This window comes from Marmota flaviventris, chromosome 9, assembly GCF_047511675.1.
Source record: "Marmota flaviventris isolate mMarFla1 chromosome 9, mMarFla1.hap1, whole genome shotgun sequence".
In the NCBI taxonomy this organism is placed as follows: Eukaryota; Metazoa; Chordata; class Mammalia; order Rodentia; family Sciuridae; genus Marmota; species Marmota flaviventris.
Window position 1 is genome coordinate 53076433 of NC_092506.1, and position 25069 is coordinate 53101501.

The 25069-nt window shown below is 36.1% G+C and overlaps 1 protein-coding gene across 1 annotated transcript in view; it reads left to right on the forward strand.

The window, feature by feature from the left end:
* Nucleotides 1-25069, forward strand: part of Sbf2 (SET binding factor 2) — a 444817-nt gene that overhangs the window by 294111 nt on the left and 125637 nt on the right. The window contains exon 17 of the mRNA XM_027942390.2: nucleotides 10383-10451. Coding sequence (XP_027798191.1) covers nucleotides 10383-10451 — 69 coding nt within the window. The remainder of the gene's footprint in view (nucleotides 1-10382; nucleotides 10452-25069) is intronic.

A 25069-nucleotide genomic window follows, 5' to 3' on the forward strand; every position in this document is an offset into this window, starting at 1 on the left:
TCCAGTGTATGTTTTTGTGGGCCTGATTTTTCTGACATGGGTTTGATGCAGTCCTGAATCCATGTGCTTTTGATTTAATTGGATAAATTCGCATATGGTTATTTTTATTAGCAAAATTAATTTTTTATCAACTTGTGCTGTATGGTTGTGCTAGGCAGATGTTGATTGTTGACTTCTATAAACAAGGTTTAGGGTCGTTTTACCTCAGCATTTATATTCAGAATAGAGAAACTCATGGTAAACCACTGCTTTACAAAATGCAGTAACTCAGGCACAGTCTGAAAATAAATGTTCTGTACATTCACGGAGTAACACAGAGCAGGGCACAGTCTGTTCTGTATATTTATACTTTATTTTTTTGATTTAACTCTATTTGGTGAAATAACTTTCACTTCCTTTTTTGAGAAATTATTTTTTAATATTTTTATTTGTTCTAATTAGTTATACATGACAGTAGAATGCATTTTGACAGGTAATTCATAAACGGAGTATAATTTCTCACTCTTCTGGTTGTACATGATGTAGAATCACACCGGTCATGTAGTCATATGTGTACCTAGGGTAATAATGTCAGATTCATTCTACCATGCTTCCTACCCCATATCCTTCCCCTCACCTTTGGTGCTAAGGATCGAACTCAATGCCTCACCTGTGCCAGGCAAGTGCTCTACCACTAAGCTACAACCCCAGCCCAAGAAATCATTATTTTGTTTAGTAATATTCATTGAATATCTATTGTGTATGACATGATCCTTGATCTGAAAAGGGCATGTGACTTATTAGGGAAGCCATGCAGTTATTTAATACAAGGTAAGGAGCAATAACAGACGGGAGATAATGAAGAAATGGCATTTGGAAGGTAGCGGAGCAGCAGCCGTAAGCATGTTATTTACCATGTGCTGCTTAGACATTTATGAGGTCACCTCCACCAAGTACATATGGAATATCTATAAAGAGCACCTTATCTCTTTGGTGCTCACTCTTCACAGGCTTTAGAGTCCTTTTCCTCCTACTGTGGGTCAGCTTCTGTGTATAAACTCCCAAAGAGGTACCAACATGCGACTTCACTGAATCTCTGCTTTTGTAAATTTAAGTGTTTTGTTGTTGTTGTTGTTTTGTTTTGTGTTTTTACTGTTGCTGGAAGTGTTCTACCTACTACTCACAATAAAGGCAGATATGTGACCCTCCCCCCGCAAAAAAAAAAAGAAAGAGAGGCATCAAGACTAAAAATTGAAATAAAGGGAAGATTTGAATATTGAGAGATGAAGGAAGGCTTATCAAATAGAAGAGTAAGGGGTGGGAGTTGTGGCTCAGTGGTAGAGTGCTTGCCTAGCACATGTGAGGCACTGGGTTCAATTCTCAGCACTACATGTAAGTAAATAAATAAAATAAAGGTCCATCAAAAACTAATAAAAGTATTTTTAAAAAATACACAAATAAAGCAAAGACGGGAGTTAGAAAAGCATGTTTCTCTCCTGTATCTCTCTGTCTGGAATGTAAACTCTGCCATAACCAGGACTTTGACTTGCCCACTACCTTATATATAACACCTAAAATAGTAGTTAGCACATGGTAGGAGCTCAGTATTTGCTGGATGGTTGAATATGTCCCAATACTGGCTCTTTATTCACACTATTGACAGAGTGATCATTCTAAACAACAAATTGGGTGCAGTTATACTTCAGTTTAATAAATTTCTTTCACATTATTAGCAAAAATTCTAAGAAAATGTTAACATTTAGGTGACTATAAAAATTTTATTGATATTCAGGAAGTTATAAATATGATAGAAAACTATTGAGAAACCCAGTCCTCTACATATTGGGAGGTAACCATGAAGGATGTGCTTTCAGTGATTAGTACACATGTATAGACTCTATAGTACTTTGTCTGCATGGACCGTATAGAAATGTTAATTCAAGTTCCAAAGGGACAGTGCATTTTGTGGCACAATTTCCAGAAATACGTCCATTAGTATAGTTTGTATGCTATTTAAGAACATACTCCATATCTTTAAAAAATCTGTTTGAACAGGGTGTTTTTAGTACATTCTAGATATTACCAGGAATGAGTGATAATGTTTTCCTTTGGTAATCAAAATCAGTTACTTTGAATCAATAACAAGGATTTTGAAACAAGTTCATGAATTATTCTGTATGTCTTATGAAGTGAAAATAGTTTTATTTATTGCCCCAGATAATTTTAGCAGATCAAATAAATGAAACTATGACTAGTGAATTTTAAATAATAAATATGATGTTGGTGAATTATATCAAACATTCAAGAAAAAGTTGATATAGCATGACAAAATCTCAGTAGACATTGATGTAGATGGAGAAAGAAAGGATATAAGTTCTTATTGGATAGTTTTACCAGTATTTTCTCCTACTATATGGTTTGTACTTTGATTTTCAACTTTGTGTGGGGTGTATATGTATATGTATATTTGTATTGAGAATTGAATCCAAGACCTTGCATATGCTAGGTAAGTGCTCTACCCCAGAAACACATCCACAGGTCAACAGTGTCTTTTGTAGAGCACAGTTTAAAATTTGATTAAGTCCAATTTATTACTTTTTTCTTTATGGCTTTAAATCTGTGCCTTACCCATGGCTCACAAAATTTTTCCCATTTTCTTCTGAAGTTTTATAACATAAGCTCTTACATTTAGGTCTCCGGTTTGAGTTAATTTTTATAAATGGTATGAGGTAATAGTTGAGTTTTATTTTCTTCTATGTGAATATCCTGTTGTTCCAGCACCATCTATAGAAAAGACTATCTTTACACCATTGAATTATGATAACGCCTTTCTTAAAAATCAGCTGTCTCTGTATACCTTGTTTCTCCCCTCCCTATTTTGTTCATTCATAGATGTATAAATTTAAACTCTCCTGAGCATATTATTCATAAATTATTGGAATATTTTCTATCTTGCCTGAATTATATCTTTCCACAGATGTCATTTTAGAATTAATTCAATACCCTAACACATTTGAGAGGCAAGAGAACAAAGAGGTTTAAAGCAAAAATAGTAGAGTAAGACTACTTAATTTGAAATTTTAACTTTGCAATTTGTGGCTATAATCTCAGGCAAATAATTTAACCTTCAGAGGCTCAGTCCCTTCATCAACAAAATGGATATAATTATAGTGTCTAGCCTACAGAAGTTTATGAAGATAAAATGAGCAGGCATGGTGGTGCATGCCTATAATCTCAGCAACTTGGGAGGCTGATACAGGAGGATTGCAAGTTTAAGGCCAGCCTCAACAACTTAGCAAGACCCTGAACAACTTCAAAAAGGGGGCTGGGGATGTAGCTCAGTGGTAAAGCATCCATCAGAAGAAGAAGGAGGAGGAGGAGGAGGAGGAGGAGGGGGAGAGGGAGGGGGAGGGGGAGGAGAAGGGGAGTTGTTTATAAAGATATAAATGAAATGATTTACGTAACTTCATATTTAGAGTATGTCTGATATTTACTAAGCACTCAATAAATGTTAGATATGATTACCATATACCAGATATAGTGCTCTAGTTTCCATGCAAATAAAATTGAAACAGACAGTCAATTCAAAGAACTTAAACCATATCTTGATATTATTTGTCAAGGCCAGCATTCGCCTTCTATCTTAGCAAGTGTTATGGTGCCTATAGTGTTCAAAATTGCAATACATCCACTATGATTATATAATTTTATTTAATGTTAAAATATATTCTGAGGATAAAACTGTAATAAAAATTCTTTTGCCTATTGTGTATGTAGCATTGTACTTGGGAAAAAGTAGAGAAATATGGGGCCACACCATATGGAAGTACCATGGAAGGAAAAGAAAAGTGTATATGACAAAGCAATTCATGAACAGTCTTCTTAGGGATACTAATGTAATAGGAATAAGTATAATGTGGAATAGAAGATGATAAATAAAACTGCTAACTAAACTGCAGCTTGTAGCAGGAAGAATATGATCCCATGATGTTGAGGTGGGTTCATACCACAGTCAACACTATGAAAGGTTTACAAGCCTGGCAAAAGAGTTTGGTCATTATCCTTGTAACAGTAAGAACATGACTGAGATTTTTAACAGAAGAGTGAAGAAGTATTTTTGGTTTTTATTTTTGTTCATAAGTAGAAAATACAAATGTTTTCAATGTCTCGGACAATTCAAAACATTTTTGCATGAGCTTTGTCTAATTAAATTCTAAAGGAAAGTCAGTTCTGTAACACGTTGTACCTTTCTATCTCATTTTTTTTAATGTTTAAATATAACTTTTTTAGAAATTCCAAAGTTCTATGAAATAGGAATCTTGGCTATAACATTTCAAAAGTATGTAGGTTAAAGGTATGAAGTAATTGAGGATAATGAGAAAGTAAGATTACAGGGCTCACACTTCGATTTTAGCAAGAAAATTAAAGGTAAATTACACAGCAAAGTTCAGAATGAAACATGTATAAGTGTACAAGTCCTTGCAAGTTTATAAATTACTTGGTATGTTTGTAACTACAATGCTATTATGTAGCCAAAGCACAGGGGACTTCAGGAAATGTACTTATGGACAGATCCCCAACAGATAACTGCAGTCTTCTGGAATGCAATTGCTTTGTCAATAGTTAAAGTCTTATTGTTTTAAAATTTTTCCATCTTTCAACCTAATTAGCTTAGAATGTCTCTAACGTGATTTGCAAAGAATTTCATATTTATATTTTGCAATCAGTGTTTGACTGGTGCACAGGTTTTAGACATGCACTACAATGTGTAAACGTTTTGTAAGATAATAAATAGCTCTTTCTAGTCTAAATGTTTTATGATTGCTTAGTCCCTGCTAATTGGTCATGGATTGAAATCTCCCATTGTTTAATTTTTTTAATTTGTGGGAGATTTTTATAAATGAGTATGTGGGGCTTCATATCACAGCTGTTGTCATTTAAAGTTTGGACAGCATCATTACAAATGAAGCCCTGCTGTGAAATCAAAGTCAAAAGGCATCTTGGCATCCCAACCATTTCCTTGGGAGAAGATTACAGTTCAAGTCTGTTGAATTTTATTGCCTTGGGCCTCGTGACAGTCTTCAGAAACATGCAAGGCATTTCTGTTAAGGAAATTCAGATGTGCTAGGACACAGATGACATTCTTGTGCATAGCAGTGTCCTAAGGGGGTGAGGAATGAATATCCACAGTTTTTGCTGTGTTCTGGGATTGTTTTCTAAAATCTATGGAAATGTTGTAGAACCATCAGTGTAGGAAAAGGTATGGTGTTTTCTGCATGCCCTGACAGTATTTTAAAATAAAAAAACTGTAAACATGACTGACATAATGACTATCTTCACATCATCTCCCCCGTCCCCATGGTGCTGGGGATTGAACCCAGGTCCTTGGCCTACTAGCCAAAAAGTTGTATTTCAGATGATGTTATCATTCTCCTTGAAGGAGGTTCTTTTATTAATTGATATTTCTTTTCTCCTCCAGTCCTGTCTGTAACACATGTGCCAGAGAGACATTACTCAGGTATCTGAAGCTAGTATTTTTCAATTTAAAACCAAAGACAACTTGATCCAACTTAAAATCTATACACCCATTAATCAGATTTCAACAACAGTTTCCACAGAGACATCAAGAAGGTCATGGTTGTCCCTCAAATTGTGAGTCCCATTCAGCCATGAATCTGTCTCAGTCATTTAAAATGTGTTCTTAGTTGTCATCTGTTTTCCCTCTTGGGATACTTTCCTGAGTTCTTTAACTACAACATGCCTGGCACATAGTAGGTACTCATTAAATATTGGTAAATGAATGAAAATTGTTATTCAAAGGTTGATCCTTTAATTTACTCTCAACACTCATTCTGGAAATCTAAGACCCAACAATATCATTAGTTTCTACTAATCTTTTGACTTTGAGACATTCTAAAAAGGCATGACTTATTCAACAGCTTGCCATAAATATTGATACTGCTTCTTATTTGCTACAGCAAAAATGCTGTCGAGCCAGGCATGGTGACATGCATCTATAGTTTCAGCTACTTGGGAGACTGAGACAGGAAGATCACTTGAGCCCAACAGTTTCAGGCCAGCCTGAGAAACCTAAGGAGATCCATATCATTTAAAAAAAAAAAAAAAAAAAGTTGTCAAATCACTTAAGAGTTTAAAAAGGAGACAGACAAGTAAGTAAATAATTACATTATTGTGTGAGATCCTAAATTGTTCCTTGCCTTAGTGATAATAACATTTATTGAGTTCACTGTACCAGGCATAATTTTAAGTACTTTACATGCATTTTTATTTCTAACCTAATTACACTGTGGTCTGATCACTGTAACTATGATATTAATCTTTTGAAGTTTACTAATACTTATTTATGGCAAAATATGAATTCAGTTTTTCTAAATTCATCCAGTTGGTAGCATTGGCATGCAGAATACAGTAGATCAAAGAGGATTTTGTATACATTGTGTGTGTGTGTGTGTATGTCCATTAGCTCCAACTTTTGAAATAGTTCTTTAAATTTTTTGTAAGATTCCAAAGTTTTCTACCTGTTTGACTTGTCAGCTACTAAAACTGATATATTAAAATTTTTCTGCACAATTACGAATATATTTTTCTTTCAGTTTTGCTTTATATATTTTGAGGCTAATTTATTAAGTTTATACACGTTTAAAATGGTTACATCTTTCTAGTAAATTGAGCTATTTACCATTATGTAATGCTTCTTTTTATCTCTAGGAGTGCTTTCTGCTTTTTTTTTAAAACAACATATCCTTGGATTCTTGTTTTTGATTCAGTGACAGTCTTTGTGTTTTAAAAAGAACACTGGATCCATTTGCGCTATTATTTTATTTTTATTTATTCTTTTCTAATTATTTCTATGGGTTTCTTTTTCTCTTATTTCTTATTTGCCTTTGGATTGTGTGTGCTTGTGATTGTCATTGTTTTTCTAGAAAGCATTTCATTTTTTTTACCTCAATTGAAATGGAAGTTATAAACCTATTTCTATTTTGTTGGTGGTGATATAATCTTTTTCTTTTTTATTTTTTTTCTTTTTTATTACTGGGGATGGAACCCAAGGTCATTTTACCACTGAGCTACATCCCCAGCCCTTATTATTTTTCATTTTGAAACAAGGTCTCACTAAGTTGCTTAGGGCCTTACTAAGTTGCTGAGGATGGCTTTGAACCTGCAATCCTTCTGCTTCAGCCTTCTGAGTTACAGGAATTACAGGCATGAGTCACCAAGCTCAGCAGATAATGCATAATTTTTTTAAAGATTATTTAACTTATTAAAATCCAACTTCAGTCTATTTCCTTACCAAATACTGAAAAATCATGGTCTGTGCTACCATAATTGTATGTATTATTTATATCTTAATTTTATTTAACACCCCCCCAAAAGATGTTGTTGACATTGATTAATAGAGTCAAAGTGTGTTTTAGCTAGATGTGGTAGTGCATGCCTCTAGTACCAGCACTCAAGAGGCTGACGAAGGAGGATTACTTGAGCCCATGTGTTTGAGACTAGCCTCGGCAACATTGTGAGACCACATTAAAAAAAAATAATAAGCTTCTTTCCTCTCATGTTATATTTGCTGATATTGTCAAGGATCCTGCTTTCAATACAAATTCTACATATTTGCTTTTTACGAAAATAAGATGTTTCCAAGCCATAACCCTGATTTAGAAATGAACACAATGTTGACTTCCAGGTAATATCCCAAAGACCTTATTCTGAACTTTCTTTTTCATCTCTCTTGTTCATGGGGGCTGGGGTTATGGCTCAGAGGTAGAGCACTCACATGTGCGAGGCCCTGGGTTCGATCCTCAAGACCACATAAATATAAATAAATAAAATAAAGATATTGTGTTCAACTACAACTAAAAAATAAATATTAAAAAAAAAAGCTTATATCCTCTACTGCATTTTTCCCCTTGGCATATTTGGGATCCCCTCTAATTCTCAAAGCATCAAAGGATTGCAAAGGATTGGATAAAATCTTAGCATTCATTCGGTTCTGCCCACTTTTCAAGTGGCTGATTAACCATTTTTTCTTTTTTAATCTACTCAACTGTACCCTAATCATGTCAGAAGCCACCAATGGCCTCTTATATTTATCTTGACTTTTTCTCAAACTTTAACAAATTTCCTATGAAGCATTCAAAACTACTGGTCTTTCTTCTCCTGACATCTATGATACTGCTGTCTCCTAATTCTCTTTCCCCATCTTGATTTTCCATTACTTCATCTTTGTAAATATGTATGTTTCCAAAGTTTCTATTTTTAGCTCCCTTTTCTCATTACTCTTTTGCATATATACCTTAATCCATTCACTTACTCATTTATACAATAAACATTAGTCAATATAATGAATTAATTGGAAGTATTCTATCTAGTATAGTATAGGAAATTTGAGCCTCTCTTTTAGTTATTTTTTTTTTAATTGGTCAGAGAATATGAGCAAATGAAAATGATTTTTTAATTACAGATTTCTCTTATTTTAGTACTCATTGGAGTTGAATATACAATGCATTCTAAAACTTTTTCAGACTAACAATGCATGAAATTCAATCGAGAACTCTTTTAGCGGATCTTAGTACCAAATGTACTCATGCCAGGCAAGATTTGCTTTAAGGTAGATGGACACTTTTAGGCCATGACTTATGAAAGAAAGCTTCCTTTTGTCCTCAGGGATGTACTACGCCCTCCCTGTTCTCATTGCTGGCCCTGCCAAGCCCCATTAGTATTTTGAAATAGGCCAAAGCTGTCTGTGATATGTTTCCACTTTGCCTTTTGACTCTTTCTTCTGCATTCTAGAACCCTTGTCCCTGATAGTATCAGTGCACTTATGCAGCTCTAAGCCTCCTACTGTTCTCCAGTTCAGGTGTCTTCTCTCCCACCTTCCCTCCTTCACACTCCAAACTTACTATTGGAAGCCAAAAAAAAAACTCGTATCCTGGGGGGGGGGGGGGGCGGGGCTGGGGTTGTGGCTCAGCGGTAGAGCACTCACATGTGCGAGGCCCTGGGTTCGATCCTCAAGACCTCATAAATATAGATAAATAAAATAAAGATATTGTGTTCAACTACAACTAAAAAATTAATATTAAAAAAAAAAGCTCGTATCCTCTACTGCAAGAATAGGATGAAAACAACCAAGAACAAAAGGCAATGTCTAGAGGAAAAAGCATCACACTGATAAGTGGATAAATCTAGATTCTAGCTGTGGCTCTGTGGCTGACTTCTAAGCTTCATTTCTGTCATTTGGAAAGTGGAGAAATTGCACTGGAATAATTGATATCTAAGGTACCAGCTCTTTAAAGTTTAAAGGTAGTTCACACGAATATGAATAACTGATGAATGAGGGATTTGCATTCTGATGAAAATAGCTACATTGTTTAAGGTTGGAGCTTTAATCGTTATATCTAACCCTCTTGGTAGGTGTTAGTTCAGCTTTTGCTACGCTTAGGTACTGTTCCAAGTCCTGCCTCTTTATGGCTCACTTTGTGTTTCACTGCCAATCAGGAAGGACTGATTAGTATCACTATACAAATATTCACCTGGTATAATGGCCCTGAGGTTCATCCGTGTCATAGCATGTGTCAAATTTTTAAGGCTGAGTAATATTCCATCCTATGTGCAAATGTTATGTGCACACACCACATATATGGAGTGTCCACTCCCTCACCTGTTTGCATTCAGTTCTTATTTTTAGTTCTTTTGGGTATATACCCAGAAGTAGATATGCTAGAGCATATAGTTATTGCATTTGTCTATATATATTCTGTTTTCTCATTCTGTAGTTTTGTTGTTTATTTGTTTTGAAGACCTGCTGTACTTTCTTCCACAGCAGCTGCACCATTTTACATTCCCACTGAGATTTTTCTGTCTATATCATTCCCCAAAATTTTACCCAATGGGTTTTAGATTCAGTGATATTTCTTGCCTGATCAATAATAACAAGATACCCTTTTTATATAACACTAAGAAGAAGAAATACTTTGAGTCTGTTATAAATGCATTCCAATCTCAGAGATGATAAAATCTGAGATGAAAAATCTTAGACTCAATGAAATGCAGTAGGTAAATCTGCTATTTAAAAAACCCTCTAAATTTTTTGTGTATAAATTATACAAACTTTAACTGTCATTATAATAAATGAAGGTAGCAATAGTATATAAAAATGATGTCCTCCTCAAATGTATTTCTACTACATTTTTCTAAAATAATATACTTCAGGGAGAGTATCCTACCCCTCCTCCAACTTAGCTACTATGCCTTAGTGACAATTTGGAATAAAAGTAAAAACCTCACAGAACATTAAATAGTATATCCCCCTATTTTGGTTTCCATATATTTGTGATTTCTGGTGAATATCCCATAATTTTCATTTGTCTTTGTTTCTTTTTAAGGATTGTTCAAGTTTAGAAGAATATAACATTGCAGCAGCATTACTCCCTTTGACCAGTGCTTTCTATAGGGTAAGTCTCATTGGTCTATATATAAACTTGTTATGATTTGTATGAGTGTATCCAGTTTGATTCCTCATGGAACTAAATAAATCCTGTCCTCTTAGTATACCTAAGACATAACCATGGTTATATTTATTATAACATTTATTGCATGCTATGTATAGGAAAAGTTACATGGAACACTAAATCATCTCCTAATGCAACACCTGCACCCATTTTACCCTGTTTTCTTTTTCCTTATAACACCTGAAATTGTATTATATATTTATTTGTTTACAAGTTTTTCCCTTGACCGCAGAAAGTAAATTCCATGAGACTAGGATATTGTCTCTTGTCTTTGCCACTATATCCTAATGCTACACAGTAAATAGTTATTAAATGAATGAATGAATGACATAATTAGAGTTTAATGTAGTTGGCAATTTCTGTCAACCTTCTGAGAATTTTCTGGACTGTCCAAAGTGATTTTTAAAATTCTGTCATTATAACTTTAACACAAATATATTAGCTCTTACAGCAAACAAACCCAGCAAGTTCTCTTTATTGTTACATCCTATAAAGAACTAAATAACTACATTCTGAACCATGCATTTAATACATCCTTCTGAAATGTGTAATAGGAGATATTAAATCTGTGACAACAGAGTGACTCACTGTTGATCCATATGCAGAGTCAGCTTTATAAGGCAGTAAGTTAACAAGTTTGGCCAAATGCCATGCTGTTTTTCAGTATTATCAAACTTAATAATACCGTGCTATGTTCTAGAGGTGGGTTTATAGATATGATTGTTTTTGTCTTAGTTTTTTGGTTTGGTTTTCAGGTAAACCAGTCAAGGCCCAATGGACAGCCAGAAACTTATCAGTAATTCAAGCAGATAGCTTTTAATATAAGGAGCTATTAAGTAGTAATGATTAATTACTAAAAGATACAGAGAATCTAAAGAATATAGGAATAGAATTTGGGGAGCAGCTACTATCTCTAGAGCTCCAGAAGAGTACCTAAGAGAGAAATAAACTTGGAAAGTGCCTCCTCACCTCTGAGCTGATTCACAGATCTTTTTGGAAAGGTATTACTGTGGCCAGTGATGGCTTAGACATTCACTGAGGTACCACAGAGCAAGACTGGCAAGCAGAAAACTGCCTGCCACAAGACATACTGGGAAACCACCTACTAGGGTACTAGTGAAATTAAATAGAATGCCACCAGTTGGGATAGTACTAAAACTTCTTCAGTAGCAAACACCTGTAGGTGTCCCACATACAACTAATAGGTGATGCCACAGGAATAAAAAGGAAAAAGCACACCAGAACCAGGAAGAGAAGCCAGTTTCTACTGCAGTGTCCCTGTGCGCTTTTTACTGACAAAGCTTAATATCATGCCCAGTGACAAAGGAAATGTTTATAAGGCCCAGGTTTAAGATCAGAAAGAATAGAAAAGAGGGATGGCTTTGGAACAAAGAGTGCATTGATAATTGGTTCAGAAGAGTTAGGGAAGGCAGATCACACTGATTTTTAAATATTTTCGAAATATATATCTTACAGAAAATTATTTCTTGTGCAATGTGGATTTTTTTATATTTATTTTTTCACTGTAGTTGGACACAATATCTTTATTTATTTATTTATTTTTATGTGGTGCTGAGGATCAAACCAGGGCCTCGCATGTGCTAGGCAAGCGCTCTAATGCTGAGTCATAATCCCAGCCCCATAGTGGATTTTTTAATTCAGGAAGTAGATATAAATTGCATTAATCTGGCCACAAATTGCAAATGAGCCATCCTCATAACTGTCTAGCCAGTATAAACTCTTGGGACTTGCACAGCATTACTTCAGAGAATGGTCTCAGTTGTTTCTTACTTTTAAAATATTTTAGTAACATACTCATTTTTTTTTTCAATGCAATAAAAGTTTATTGAGCATCTGGATATACAAAGTTACTATGCTGGGCAATATCATGGACAGCAACATAAATAAAACATCAACATGGCCTTAGGAACTTGTATTGTACTCTTTTTAAATTTTTTATTTGTTTTAATTAGTTATACATGACAGTAGAATGCATTTATGCAATTGGATATATCATACATAGATGGGATATAATTTTATTTTTTTGAGTGTACATCTTGCAGAATCATATTGGTCATGTAGTCACGTATATACATACAGTAATAATGTTTGTTTCATTCTACTATTTTTATCCCCACATCCCCTCTCCTTCCCTCCCATCACTTCCCTCTACCTAATCTAAGGTAATGCTATTCTTCCCTAATGCCCCCGGCCTTATTTTGAATTAGCATCTTCATGTAACTCCAACCATTTACTGGCAAATGCCATAATTTCACTCTTTTTTAAAGCTGAGTAATATTCCATTGAGTATATATACCACATTTTCTTTATCCATTCATCTATTGAGGGACACCTAGGTTGGTTCCATAGTCTAGCTATTGTGAATTGAGCTGCTATGAACAATGATGTGGCTGTATCACTATATATGCTGATTTTAAGTCCTTTGGGTATAAACCAAGGAATGGGATAGTTGGGTCAAATGGTGGTTCCATTCCCAGTTTTCTGAGGAATCTCCATACTGCTTTCCATATTGGCTGCACCAATTTGCAGTCCCACCAGCAATGTATGAGTGTACATTTTTCACCACATCCTCGCCGACATTTATTGTTGCCTGTATTCTTGATGATTGCCATTCTGATAGGAATGAGATGAAATCTTAAGAGTAGTTTTGATTTGCATTTCTCTAATTGCTAGAGATGTTGAACACTTACTCATATATTTGTTGATCACTTGTACTTGTTCTTTGTGAAGTGTCTGTTTAGTTCCTTAGCCCGTTTATTGATTGGGTTATTTGGGGGGGGGGGGTTTGGTGTTAAGTTTTTTTTGAGTTCTTTATATATCCTAGAGATAAATGCTTTATCAGAGGTGCATGTAAAGATTTTCTCCCAATCTGCAGGCTCTCTCCTCACATTATTAATTGTTTCCTTTGCTGAGAAGAAGCTTTTTAATTTGAATCCATTCCATTTATTGATTCTTGATTTTACTTCTTGAGTTTTAAGAGTCTTATTAAAGAAGTTGGATCCTAGGCTGACGTGGTAAAGATTTGAGCCTATTCTTTCTCCTGTTAGATGCAGGATCTCTGTTCTAGTGCCTAAGTCTTTGATCCACTTTGAGTTGATTTTTGTGCGGTTGAGAGATAGAGGTTTGCTACATATGGATTTCCAGTTGTGCCAGCACCATTTGTTGAATAGGCTATCTTTTCTCCAGTGAATGTTTTTGGCACCCTTGTCTATTATGAGATAACTGTATTTATGTGGGTTTGTCTCATGTGTTCTCTATTCTGTACAATTCGTCTACAAGTCTATTTTGATACCAATATCATGCTGTTTTTGTTATTATAGCTCTGTAGTATAGGTTAAGGTCTGGTATTGTGTTGCCTATTGCTTCACTTTTCTTGCTAATGATTGCTTTAGCTATTCTGGATCTCTTATTTTTTCAAATAAATTTCATGATTGCTTTTTTCTATTTCTATGAAGAATGTCATTGGGATTTTAATAGGAATTGCATTAAATCTGTATAATACTTTTGGTAGTATGGCCATTTTGACAGTATTAATTCTGCCTATCCAAGAGCATGGGAGATGGTTTCATCTTCTGAGGTTTTCTTCAATTTCTTTCTTTAGTGTTCTGTGGTTTTCATTATAGAGGTCTTTCACCTCTTTTGTTTGATTGATTCCCAGGTATTTTATTTATTTATTTATTTGCAGCTATTGTGAATGGAGTAGTTTTCCTAATTTCTCTTTCAGTGAATTCACCACTGATATATAGGAATGTTTGATTTATGGGTATTGATTTTGTATCCTGCTATAAGATGAAGAAGGAAATATCACAACAGACATGTCTGAAATACAGAAGATAATTAGAAACTATTTTGAAAATTTATACTCTAAAAAACAGAAAATATCAAAGACATCAACAAATTTCTAGAGACATATGACCTACCCAAACTGAATGAGGAGGTCACACATGATTTGAACAAATCAATTTCAAGTAATGAAATAGAAAATGCCATCAAAAGCCTACCAACCAAGAAAAGCCCAGGGTCAGATGGATTCTCAGCCGAGTTCTACAAGACTTTCAAAAAAGAATTAACACCAATATTCCTCAAAGTATTCCATGAAATAGAAAAGGAGGAAACCCTTCCAAACTCATTCTATGAGGCTAATATCACTTTTAGACTAAAACCAGACAAAGACACATCAAAGAAAGAAAACTTCAGACCGATATCCCTGATGAACATAGATGCAAAAATTCTCAATAAAATTCTGGCAAATCGCATACAAAAACATATTTAAAACATACTGCACCACGATCAAGTGGGATTCATCCCAGGGCTGCAGGGGGTTGGTTCAACATACAGAAATCAATAAATGTAATTCATCATAGTAATAGTCTTAAAAACAAGAATCATATGATCATCTCAATAGATGAAGAAAAAGCATTTGACAAAATACAGCACACCTTCGTGTTCAAAACACTAGAAAAACTAGGAACATACCACAACATTGTAACAGCTGTATATGTTAAACCCAAGGCCAGCATCATTCTAAATGGAGAAAAATTGAAAGCAATCCCTCTAAAAACTGGAACAAGACAGGGATGCCCTCTTTCACCACTTCTATTCAACATCATCCTTAAAACTCTAATCAGGGCAATTAGACAAAACGAAGAAACTAAAGGGATACAAATAGGTTAAGAAGAACTCAAACTATCACTATTTGCTTATGATATAATTCTATATCTATAAGATCCAAAAAAAATTCTACCAGAAAACTTGATACTCTTTTTTAATTACAGCAAATTATTTTTTAAAAAAATCAAACTAGTTGAGAGGAAATGCTTTCAGTTTTTCTCCATTCAGTATATGGCTTTGAGTTTGTCATCTATAGCCTTTATGGTATTGAGGTAAGTTTCTTCTATCTGTAGTTTCTCCAGTGTTTTTAACATGACTGGGTGCTGAATTTTGTCAAAGGCTTTTTCTGCATCTGTTGAGATGATCATGTGATTTTTGTCCTTTATTTTTGTCCTTGTGATGAATTACATCTATTGATTTACATATATGGAACCAACCTTGTATCCCTAGAATGAATCCAACTTGGTTATGGTGTACATTCTTGTTAATGTGTTTTTAAATGCTGTTTGCTACTATTTTATTAAGAATTTTTTTAGCTATGCTCAACAAGGACATTGGTCTGCAGTTTTCTTTCCTTGGCATGTCTTTATCTGGTTTTGTTATCAGAGTTATACTGATATTGAATGAATTTGACTGTTCCTTACCTTTCTGTTTCATGGGATAATTTGAGGAGAGTTGGTGTTAGTTATTTAAAGTTCTGGTATAACTCAGCCAAGAATCCATCTGGTCCTGGGCTTTTCTTTGTGGGAAGGCATTTTATTACTGCTTCATATTATTTTATTATTGCTTGATATTGGTATGTTTGGGTTTTCTATATTCTCATGATTTAATTTGGGTAGGTCATATGTGTTTAGGAATTTATCAATATCTTCTAGATTTTCCAGTTTATTGGCTTGTAAGTTTTCAAAATAGCCAGAGTGCCACAAACCAGATGGATTTTCTTAAATATACATGGTTAGGAAATTCAGGTAGTATAGAAAAATACAAAATGCAAAGCAAAAGCTCCCTTTCCTAGCACTAACCCATCTCCTCTAAATAGTCAGTTTCCTTTGGGGAATGGAAGGAGTTATAAATTATTGCATATCCAGATAAAAACTGTTCTTTTTTTTAAGGAAAGGATTAAACCATTGACACTATTTTTTCCACTTTGTTTTTTTTTAATATGTGTGTGTGTGTGTATTTTAGTTGTAGTAGGACACAATACCTTTATTTACTTTTTTACGTGATGCTGAAGATCAAACCCAGTGCCTTGCATGTGTTAGGCTAGCGCTGTACCACTGAGTCACAACCGCAGCCCCTAACCTTGTTTTTTTATTCAGTTAGGAGTACATACTGGATATACTTCCACAATAATACATAGACTTGTTTTTATTGTTTTGTGTTTTGCAGTGCTAGAGATCAAACCCAGGTCTTGTACATGCTAGACAAGCACTCTACCACTGAATTACATTCCCATCCCTACTCAATTGTTTTTAATGATTGTATATATTTTTTCTTTTTGCAGTTCTGGTGTATACATACTTACTATTCTTGTAAAAGTAGTATATTTCATTGGTCCAAACAAAAAGTGATACTTATCTTTTAGAACTCTACTTAGTATAAAAGTTTCCAAGAGTTTCCATTTGGAACATTACCTATCTTAGCTCCTTAGGAATCTGTAGTACAATAACCATCCACAGATTTAGGGGTTTTTTTTCCCCCCTAGATTGAAAGTTAATAGTTCCTTTTCACTTTTCTTCAGTTTTAGTAAGTTATGTGTAATTAATGCTAACTTAACTCTTATGAAGGCTTCTTTGGCAGTGGTACCTTATTAATAGCTTTAAGAGTTTAAACTCCCCCTCCCCCCGCGCCGGCAAGGTAGACGGAACTGTGACCACCCACAGAACAGGCCCAGCGGCCTGCTGAGGGGCATAGCCGCCCCCCTTCCCCCGCGCCTGCCAGGTAGGTGGAACTGTGACCACCAATGGAAAAGGCCCAGTGGCCCGCGGAGGGGCAGAGCTGCCAACCACACCGGCAAGGTAGGCGGGCCTGCGACCCACCGGCAAAACAGGCGCAGCGGCCTGCTGAGAGGCAGAGCCGCCCCCTAGCCCACACCCCCCGCGCCTGCCAGGTAGGCGGAACTGTGACCACCGACAGAAAAGGCCCAGTGGCCCGTGGAGGGGCAGAGCTGCCAACCACTCCTGCAAGGTAGGCGGGCCTGCGACCCACCGGCAGAACAAGAGCAGCGGCCTGCTGAGAGGCAGAGCCGCCCCCTCCCCCCACGCCGGCAAGGTAGACGGAACTGTGACCACCCACAGAACAGGCCCAGCAGCCTGCTGAGGGGCAGAGCCGCCCCCCACCCCCGCGCCTGACAGGTAGGCGGAACTGTGACCACCGACAGAAAAGGCCCAGTGGCCCGCGGAGGGGCAGAGCTGCCAACCACACCTGCAAGGTAGGCGGGCTTGCGACCCACCGGCACAACAGGAGCAGCGCTCTGCTGAGAGGCAGAGCCGCCCCCCCCCCCCCGCGCCTGCAAGGTAGGCGGAACTGTGACCACCAACAGAACAGGCCAGACCTGCAACCGACAGACAGAACAGGCCCAGTGGCCTGCGGAAGGGTAGAGCCGCGCCCCCCCCCCCCCCCGCGCCTGCAAGGTAGGCGGACCTGCGACCCACCGGCAGAACAGCCCCAGAGGCCTGCAGAGGGGCAGTGCCTCTGCCTACGCCTGCAAAGTAGGCAGAACTGCGACCACCAACAGAACAAGCCTAGCGGCCCGCAGAGGGACAGAGCCACTGCCCGCAACTGCAAGGTAGGCGGACCTGCTACCAACCAGCAGAACAGGCCCAGCGGCCTACCGGCGTGGTAGGCACATTGCCCCAATTGGAGGAGGGGCAGAGCCGCCGCCCGCGCCTGCGAGGGAGACTTTGCAACTATACAAGACCAATATAAATATATAGGGGGAAAATTCAATAGTACAACAGTTTCACCAAGCAGAAAGAAACGCGAACAGTATGAAGAGACAAGGAAAGAAAGGACCACAAGCAATGCAGGTCAACTCAACGTTAGAAGAGGTAATAGCTGCAGCAGATGGAATGTCAGATAAAGAATTCAGGATATACATGCTTCAGATGATCTGGAGTCTCAAGGAAGACATCAGACAGCAAAATCAGACAATGAAAGATCACTTCAACAATGAATTACATAAACAAATCCAAGAAGCAAAAGATCAACTATACAGGGAGATAGAGGTTAAAAAAAACAAACAGAAATCCTAGAAATGCAGGAAGCAATAAACCAACTTAAAAACTCAATTGAGAATACTACCAGCAGAGTAGAACACTTAGAAGATAGAACATCAGACAATGAAGTATTTCAACTTGAAAAGAACATAGACAGCTCAGCAAGACTGTTAAGAAACCATGAGCAGAACATGCAAGAAATATGGGATAACATCAAGAGACCAAATTTAAGAGTCATTGGGATACAGGAAGGGACAGAGTTTCAAACCAAAGGAATGAGCAATCTATTCAATGAAATAATACGAGAAAACTTCCCAGACTTGAAGAATGAGACAGAATCCCAAATCCTAGAAGCCTACAGGACACCGAATGTGCAAAATCATAAGAGATCCACACCTAGACACATTATAATGAAGATGCCCAACATACAGAATCAGGAGAGAATTTTAAAAGCTACAAGAGAAAGGAAGCAGATTACATTTAGGGGTAAGCCAATCAGGATAACAGCTGATCTTTCAACACAGACTCTGAAAGCTAGAAGATCCTGGAATAACATATTTCAAACACTGAAAGAAAATGGGTTCCAACCAAGAATTGTGTTTCCAGCGAAATTAAGCTTCAGGATGGAAGATGAAATTAAAACCTTCCACGATAAACAAAAGTTAAAAGAATTTGCAACTAGAAAACCATCTCTTCAAAACATCCTCGGCAAAACATTACAGGAAGAGGAAATGGAAAATAACAATGAAAACCAACAGTGGGAGGTAGGACAGTAAAGCGGGGAAATAATCAAAGAGGAAAACAAACCATGTTTAGTAACATAAATAAACAAATATGGCTGGAAGAACAACCCATATCTCAATAATGACCCTAAATGTTAATGGCTTAAACTCACCAATTAAGAGACACAGGCTAGTAGAATGGATCACAAAACAAAACCCAACAATATGCTGCCTACAGGAGACGCATTTGATAGGAAAAGACATACATAGGCTGAAGGTGAAAGGTTGGGAAAAATCATATCACTTATATGGACTTTGGAAACAAGCAGGTGTGTCCATACTCATATCAAATAAAATAGATTTCAAGCCAAAGTTAATCAAAAGGGATAAAGAGGGACACTACATACTGCTCAAGGGAACCATACACCAACAAGACATAACAATCATAAATATATATGCCCCAAACAATGGTGCAGCTATGTTCATCAAACAAACTCTTCTCAAGTTCGAGAGTCTAATAGACCACCATACAATAATCATGGGAGACTTCAACACACCTCTCTCACCAATGGACAGATCTTCCAAACAAAAGTTGAATAAGGAAACTATAGAACTCAATAACACAATTAATAACCTAGACTTAATTGACATATATAGAATATACTACCCAACATCAAGCAGTTACACTTTTTTCTCAGCAGCACATGGATCCTTCTCAAAACTAGATCACATATTATGTCACAGGGCAACTCTTAGACAATATAAAGGAGTAGAGATAATACCATGCATCTTATCTGATCATAATGGAATGAAACTGAAAATCAACAATAAAAGAAGGAAGGAAAAAGCATACATCACTTGGACAATGAACAATAGGTTACTGAATGATCAATGGGTTATAGAAGACATCAAGGAGGAAATTAAAAAATTCTTAGAGATAAATGAAAACACAGACACAACATATCGGAATCTATGGGACACATTGAAAGCAGTTCTAAGAGGAAAATTCATTGCGTGGAGTTCATTCCTTAAAAAAAGAAAAAACCAACAAATAAATGATCTCATACTTCATCTCAAAATCCTAGAAAAAGAAGAGCAAAACAACAGCAAAAGAAGTAGAAGGCAAGAAATAATGAAAATCAGAGCTGAAATTAATGAAATCGAAACAAAAGAAACAATTGAAAAAATTGACAAAACTAAAAGTTGGTTCTTTGAAAAAATAAACAAAATCACATACCCTTAGCCATGCTAACGAAGAGAAGAAGAGAGAGAACTCAAATTACTAGCATACGGGATGAAAAAGGCAATATCACAACAGACACTTCAGAAATACAGAAGATAATCAAAAATTATTTTGAATCCTTATACTCCAATAAATTAGAAGATAGTGAAGGCATAGATAAATTTCTTAAGTCATATGATCTGCCCAGATTGAGTCAGGAGGATATAGACAACCTAAACAGACCAATATCAATTGAGGAAATAGAAGAAACCATCAAAAGACTATCAACTAAGAAAAGCCCAGGACCGGATGGGTATACAGCAGAGTTTTACAAAACCTTTAAAGAGGAACTAATACCAATACTTTTCAAGCTACTTCAGGAAATAGAAAAAGAGGGAGAACTTCCAAATTCATTCTACGAGGCCAACATCACCCTGATACCTAAACCAGACAAAGACACTTCAAAGAAAGAAAACTACAGACCAATATCTCTAATGAACCTAGATGCCAAAATCCTCAATAAAATTCTGGCGAATCGGATACAAAAACATATCAAAAAAATTGTGCACCATGATCAAGTAGGATTCATTCCTGGGATGCAAGGCTGGTTCAATATACGGAAATCAATAAATGTTATTCACCACATCAATAGACTTATAAATAAGAACCAAATGATCATCTCGATAAATGCAGAAAAAGCATTCGACAAAGTACAGCATGCCTTTATGTTCAAAACTCTAGAAAAACTAGGGATAACAGGAACATACCTCAATATTGTAAAAGCTATCTATGCTAAGCCTCAGGCTAGCATCATTCTGAACGGAGAAAAATTGAAGGCATTCCCTCTAAAATCTGGAACAAGACAGGGATGCCCACTCTCACCACTTCTGTTCAACATAGTTCTCGAAACACTGACCAGAGCAATTAGACAGATGAAAGAAATTAAAGGCATAAAAATAGGAAAAGAAGAACTTAAATTATCACTATTTGTGGATGATATGATACTATATCTAACAGACCCAAAAGGGTCTACAAAGAAACTACTAGAGCTAATAAATGAATTCAGCAAAGTGGCAGGATATAAAATCAATACACATAAATCAAAGGCATTCCTGTATATCAGCGACAATTCTTCTGAAATGGAAATGAGGACAACCACTCCATTCACAATATCCTCAAAAAAAAATAAAATACTTGGGAATCAACCTAACAAAAGAGGTGAAAGACTTATACAATGAAAACTACAGAACCCTAAAGAGAGAAATAGAAGAAGATCTTAGAAGATGGAAAAATATACCCTGTTCATGGATAGGCAGAACTAACATCAGCAAAATGGCGATATTACCAAAAGTTCTCTATAGGTTTAATGCAATGCCAATCAAAATCCCAACGGCATTTCTTGTAGAAATAGAGAAAGCAATCATGAAATTCATATGGAAAAATAAAAGACCCAGAATAGCAAAAACAATGCTAAGCAGGAAGTGTGAATCAGGCGGTATAGCGATACCAGACTTCAAACTATACTACAGAGCAATAGTAACAAAAACAGCATGGTACTGGTACCAAAACAGGCGGATGGACCAATGGTACAGAATAGAAGACACAGAAACCAATCCACAAAACTACAACTATCTTATATTTGATAAAGGGGCTAAAAGCATGCAATGGAGGAAGGATAGCATCTTCAACAAATGGTGCTGGGAAAACTGGAAATCCATATGCAACAAAATGAAACTGAATCCCTTTCTCTCGCCATGCACAAAAGTTAATTCAAAATGGATCAAGGAGCTTGATATCAAATCAGAGACACGCCGTCTGATAGAAGAAAAAGTTGGCTACGATCTACATACTGTGGGGTCGGGCTCCAAATTCCTCAATAGGACACCCATAGCACAAAAGTTAATAACTAGAATCAACAAATGGGACTTACTCAAACTAAAAAGTTTTTTCTCAGCAAAAGAAACAATAAGAGAGGTAAATAGGGAGCCTACATCCTGGGAACAAATCTTTACTCCTCACACTTAAGATAGAACCCTAATATCCAGAGTATACAAAGAACTCAAAAAATTAGACAATAAAATAACAAACAACCCAATCAACAAATGGGCCAAGGACCTGAACAGACACTTCAGAGGAGGACATACAATCAATCAACAAGTACATGAAAAAATGCTCACCATCTCTAGCAGTCAGAGAAATGCAAATCAAAACCACCCTAAGATACCATCTCACTCCAGTAAGATTGGCAGCCATTATGAAGTCAAACAACAACAAGTGCTTGCGAGGATGTGGGGAAAAGGGTACACTTGTACATTGCTGGTGGGACTGGAAATTGGTGCAGCCAATTTGGAAAGCAGTATGGAGATTTCTTGGAAAGCTGGGAATGGAGCCACCATTTGACCCAGCTATTCCCCTCTCAGTCTATTCCCTAAAGACCTAAAAAGAGCATGCTACAGGGACACTGCTACATCGATGTTCATAGCAGCACAATTCACAATAGCAAGACTGTGGAACCAACCTAGATGCCCTTCAATAGATGAATGGATTAAAAAAATGTGGCATTTATACACAATGGAGTATTACTCTGCATTAAAAAATGACAAAATCATAGAATTTACAGGGAAATGGATGGCATTAGAGCAGATTATGCTAAGTGAAGCTAGCCAATCCCTAAAAAACAAATGCCAAATGTCTTCTTTGATATAAGGAGAGTAACTAAGAACAGAGTAGGGTCGAAGAGCATGAGAAGAAGATTAACATTAAACAGGGATGAGAGGTGGGAGGGAAAGGGAGAGAGAAGGGAAATTGCATGGAAATGGAAGGAGACCCTCAGGGTTATACAAAAGTACATACAAGAGGAAGTGAGGGGAAAGGGAAAAATAATGAAAGGGGGACAAATGAATGACAGTAGAGGGGGCAGAGAGAGAAGAGGGGAGGGGAGGGGAGGGGAGGGGGGATAGTAGAGGATAGGAAAGGCAGCAGAACACAACAGACACTAGTATGGCAATATGTAAATCAATGGATGTGTAACTGATGTGATTCTGCAATCTGTATATGGGGTAAAAATGGGAGCTCATAACCCACTTGAATCAAAGTGTGAAATATGATATATCAAGAACTATGTAATGTTTTGAACAACCAACAATAAAAAATTTTAAAAAAAGTTTAAACTATAGTATTTTCACATGAAAAATAATGTAATCTTTTATATTTATATGTGCTTATTTTTACATTGTTCTTTAATTTCCAATTTACAAACATTTATTAGATCTGCCAAGCCTTGGTCTGTGCCTGATGCAGAGTCACAGTTCAGTAACATGCTTCTTACCCTCAAGAAACACACCAATGGCCTCTCTATCCATTAATCAGCTATTAACAGTAGAGGATCATTTACAAATGAATAACATTGGGCTACTCTTTTTTTAAGTTATTTTTCTTTAAATGTTGTTAAATTAAGAGCCAGAGTATGTCTAACTATTACATTTTAAAAGAAAAAATTTATAAAACCCAATAGGGCAGGATAGAACAAAACTAGGATATATTACATCAGGTAAGATAGATGAAGTTTCCTGCTAATCTATGAAATTATGACAAATCCCTCCCATTACTTTTTTGAGGCACATCTGTTGGTTATTGATATTCAAAATGACTCCCAGGAGAGCTAATATTCTCCTTTGATACTATCATTATAGTTTATTTTTGCCCTGGGAAGAAAAATAAATACCTTATTTACCTTAAATTCAAGCACCCTGAAGCGAAACCTTCACAAATTCCAAAGATCTCCCATGTGTACATAGCACTTTGAAGAAGTTTTGTTGATCAAAATAGACCCTTACTTAAGAATGACAGCATTATTCAGGGAATAATTCTCAGTAAAAACAGATTTTTCTTCAGAATTCTCACTTCATTCAGCGTGTCAAAACTTCCTTTCCAATATTCAGACATTTGAAAGACTTGTTTTTATTAACAGATTTATGAAGTATAATTTACATACCATAAAATTCACCTATTTTAAGTGTACATGTCATGATTTTAGTATACTTACAGACTAGTACAACTACCACCATAATCTGATTGTAGACATTTTGTCATTCCCCCCAAAACCCTCCTCATGCCCCTTTATAGTCACTTCCCTTTCCCAGGCAACATAATCTGCTTTCTGACTTTATAAATTTGCCTTTGGGAGTATTTCATATAAATGGAATAATATATTATATGTTCTTAGGTGTCTGGCTTCTTTCACTATGCATAATGGTTGTGGGATTCACCCATGTTGTTAGGTGATTTCTTTAGGACTCTTAAATAATAATTAACATACCCAGAACATTAAACCTTCTATATTATTTGAAGTATATCTAATTCAGTATGTAATACATAGTTAATCTTCTTGGTACATTTTATGTAAAGCATGATTTCTCAGTATGAATAAATATAAATTTTACATTTCTATCTAAGTGATTTTACAGTTCTTTAATTTCTTTATTGCTCAATTTAATTTCAGCTTATACATTCTGTGAGTATACACTAGCTAGTCCAAGTGCAAATAAAATTCTTAGGCCTCGATGTTATTTTCAGTTCAAAATATTAATAGCTCAAGGCAAGTAAATTCAGTGGGTATGATAGAAAAATCTTTCAAAAGGTATTTGTATAAGACTAACTCACCTAAATTTGGTGTCAACATACCTTGTATACAGTCAGGGAATAAATAAATCGTGATAAATCGTGGTATAAAGGTGTATTAAGAATTGTAATGCAAAAAAAAAAAAA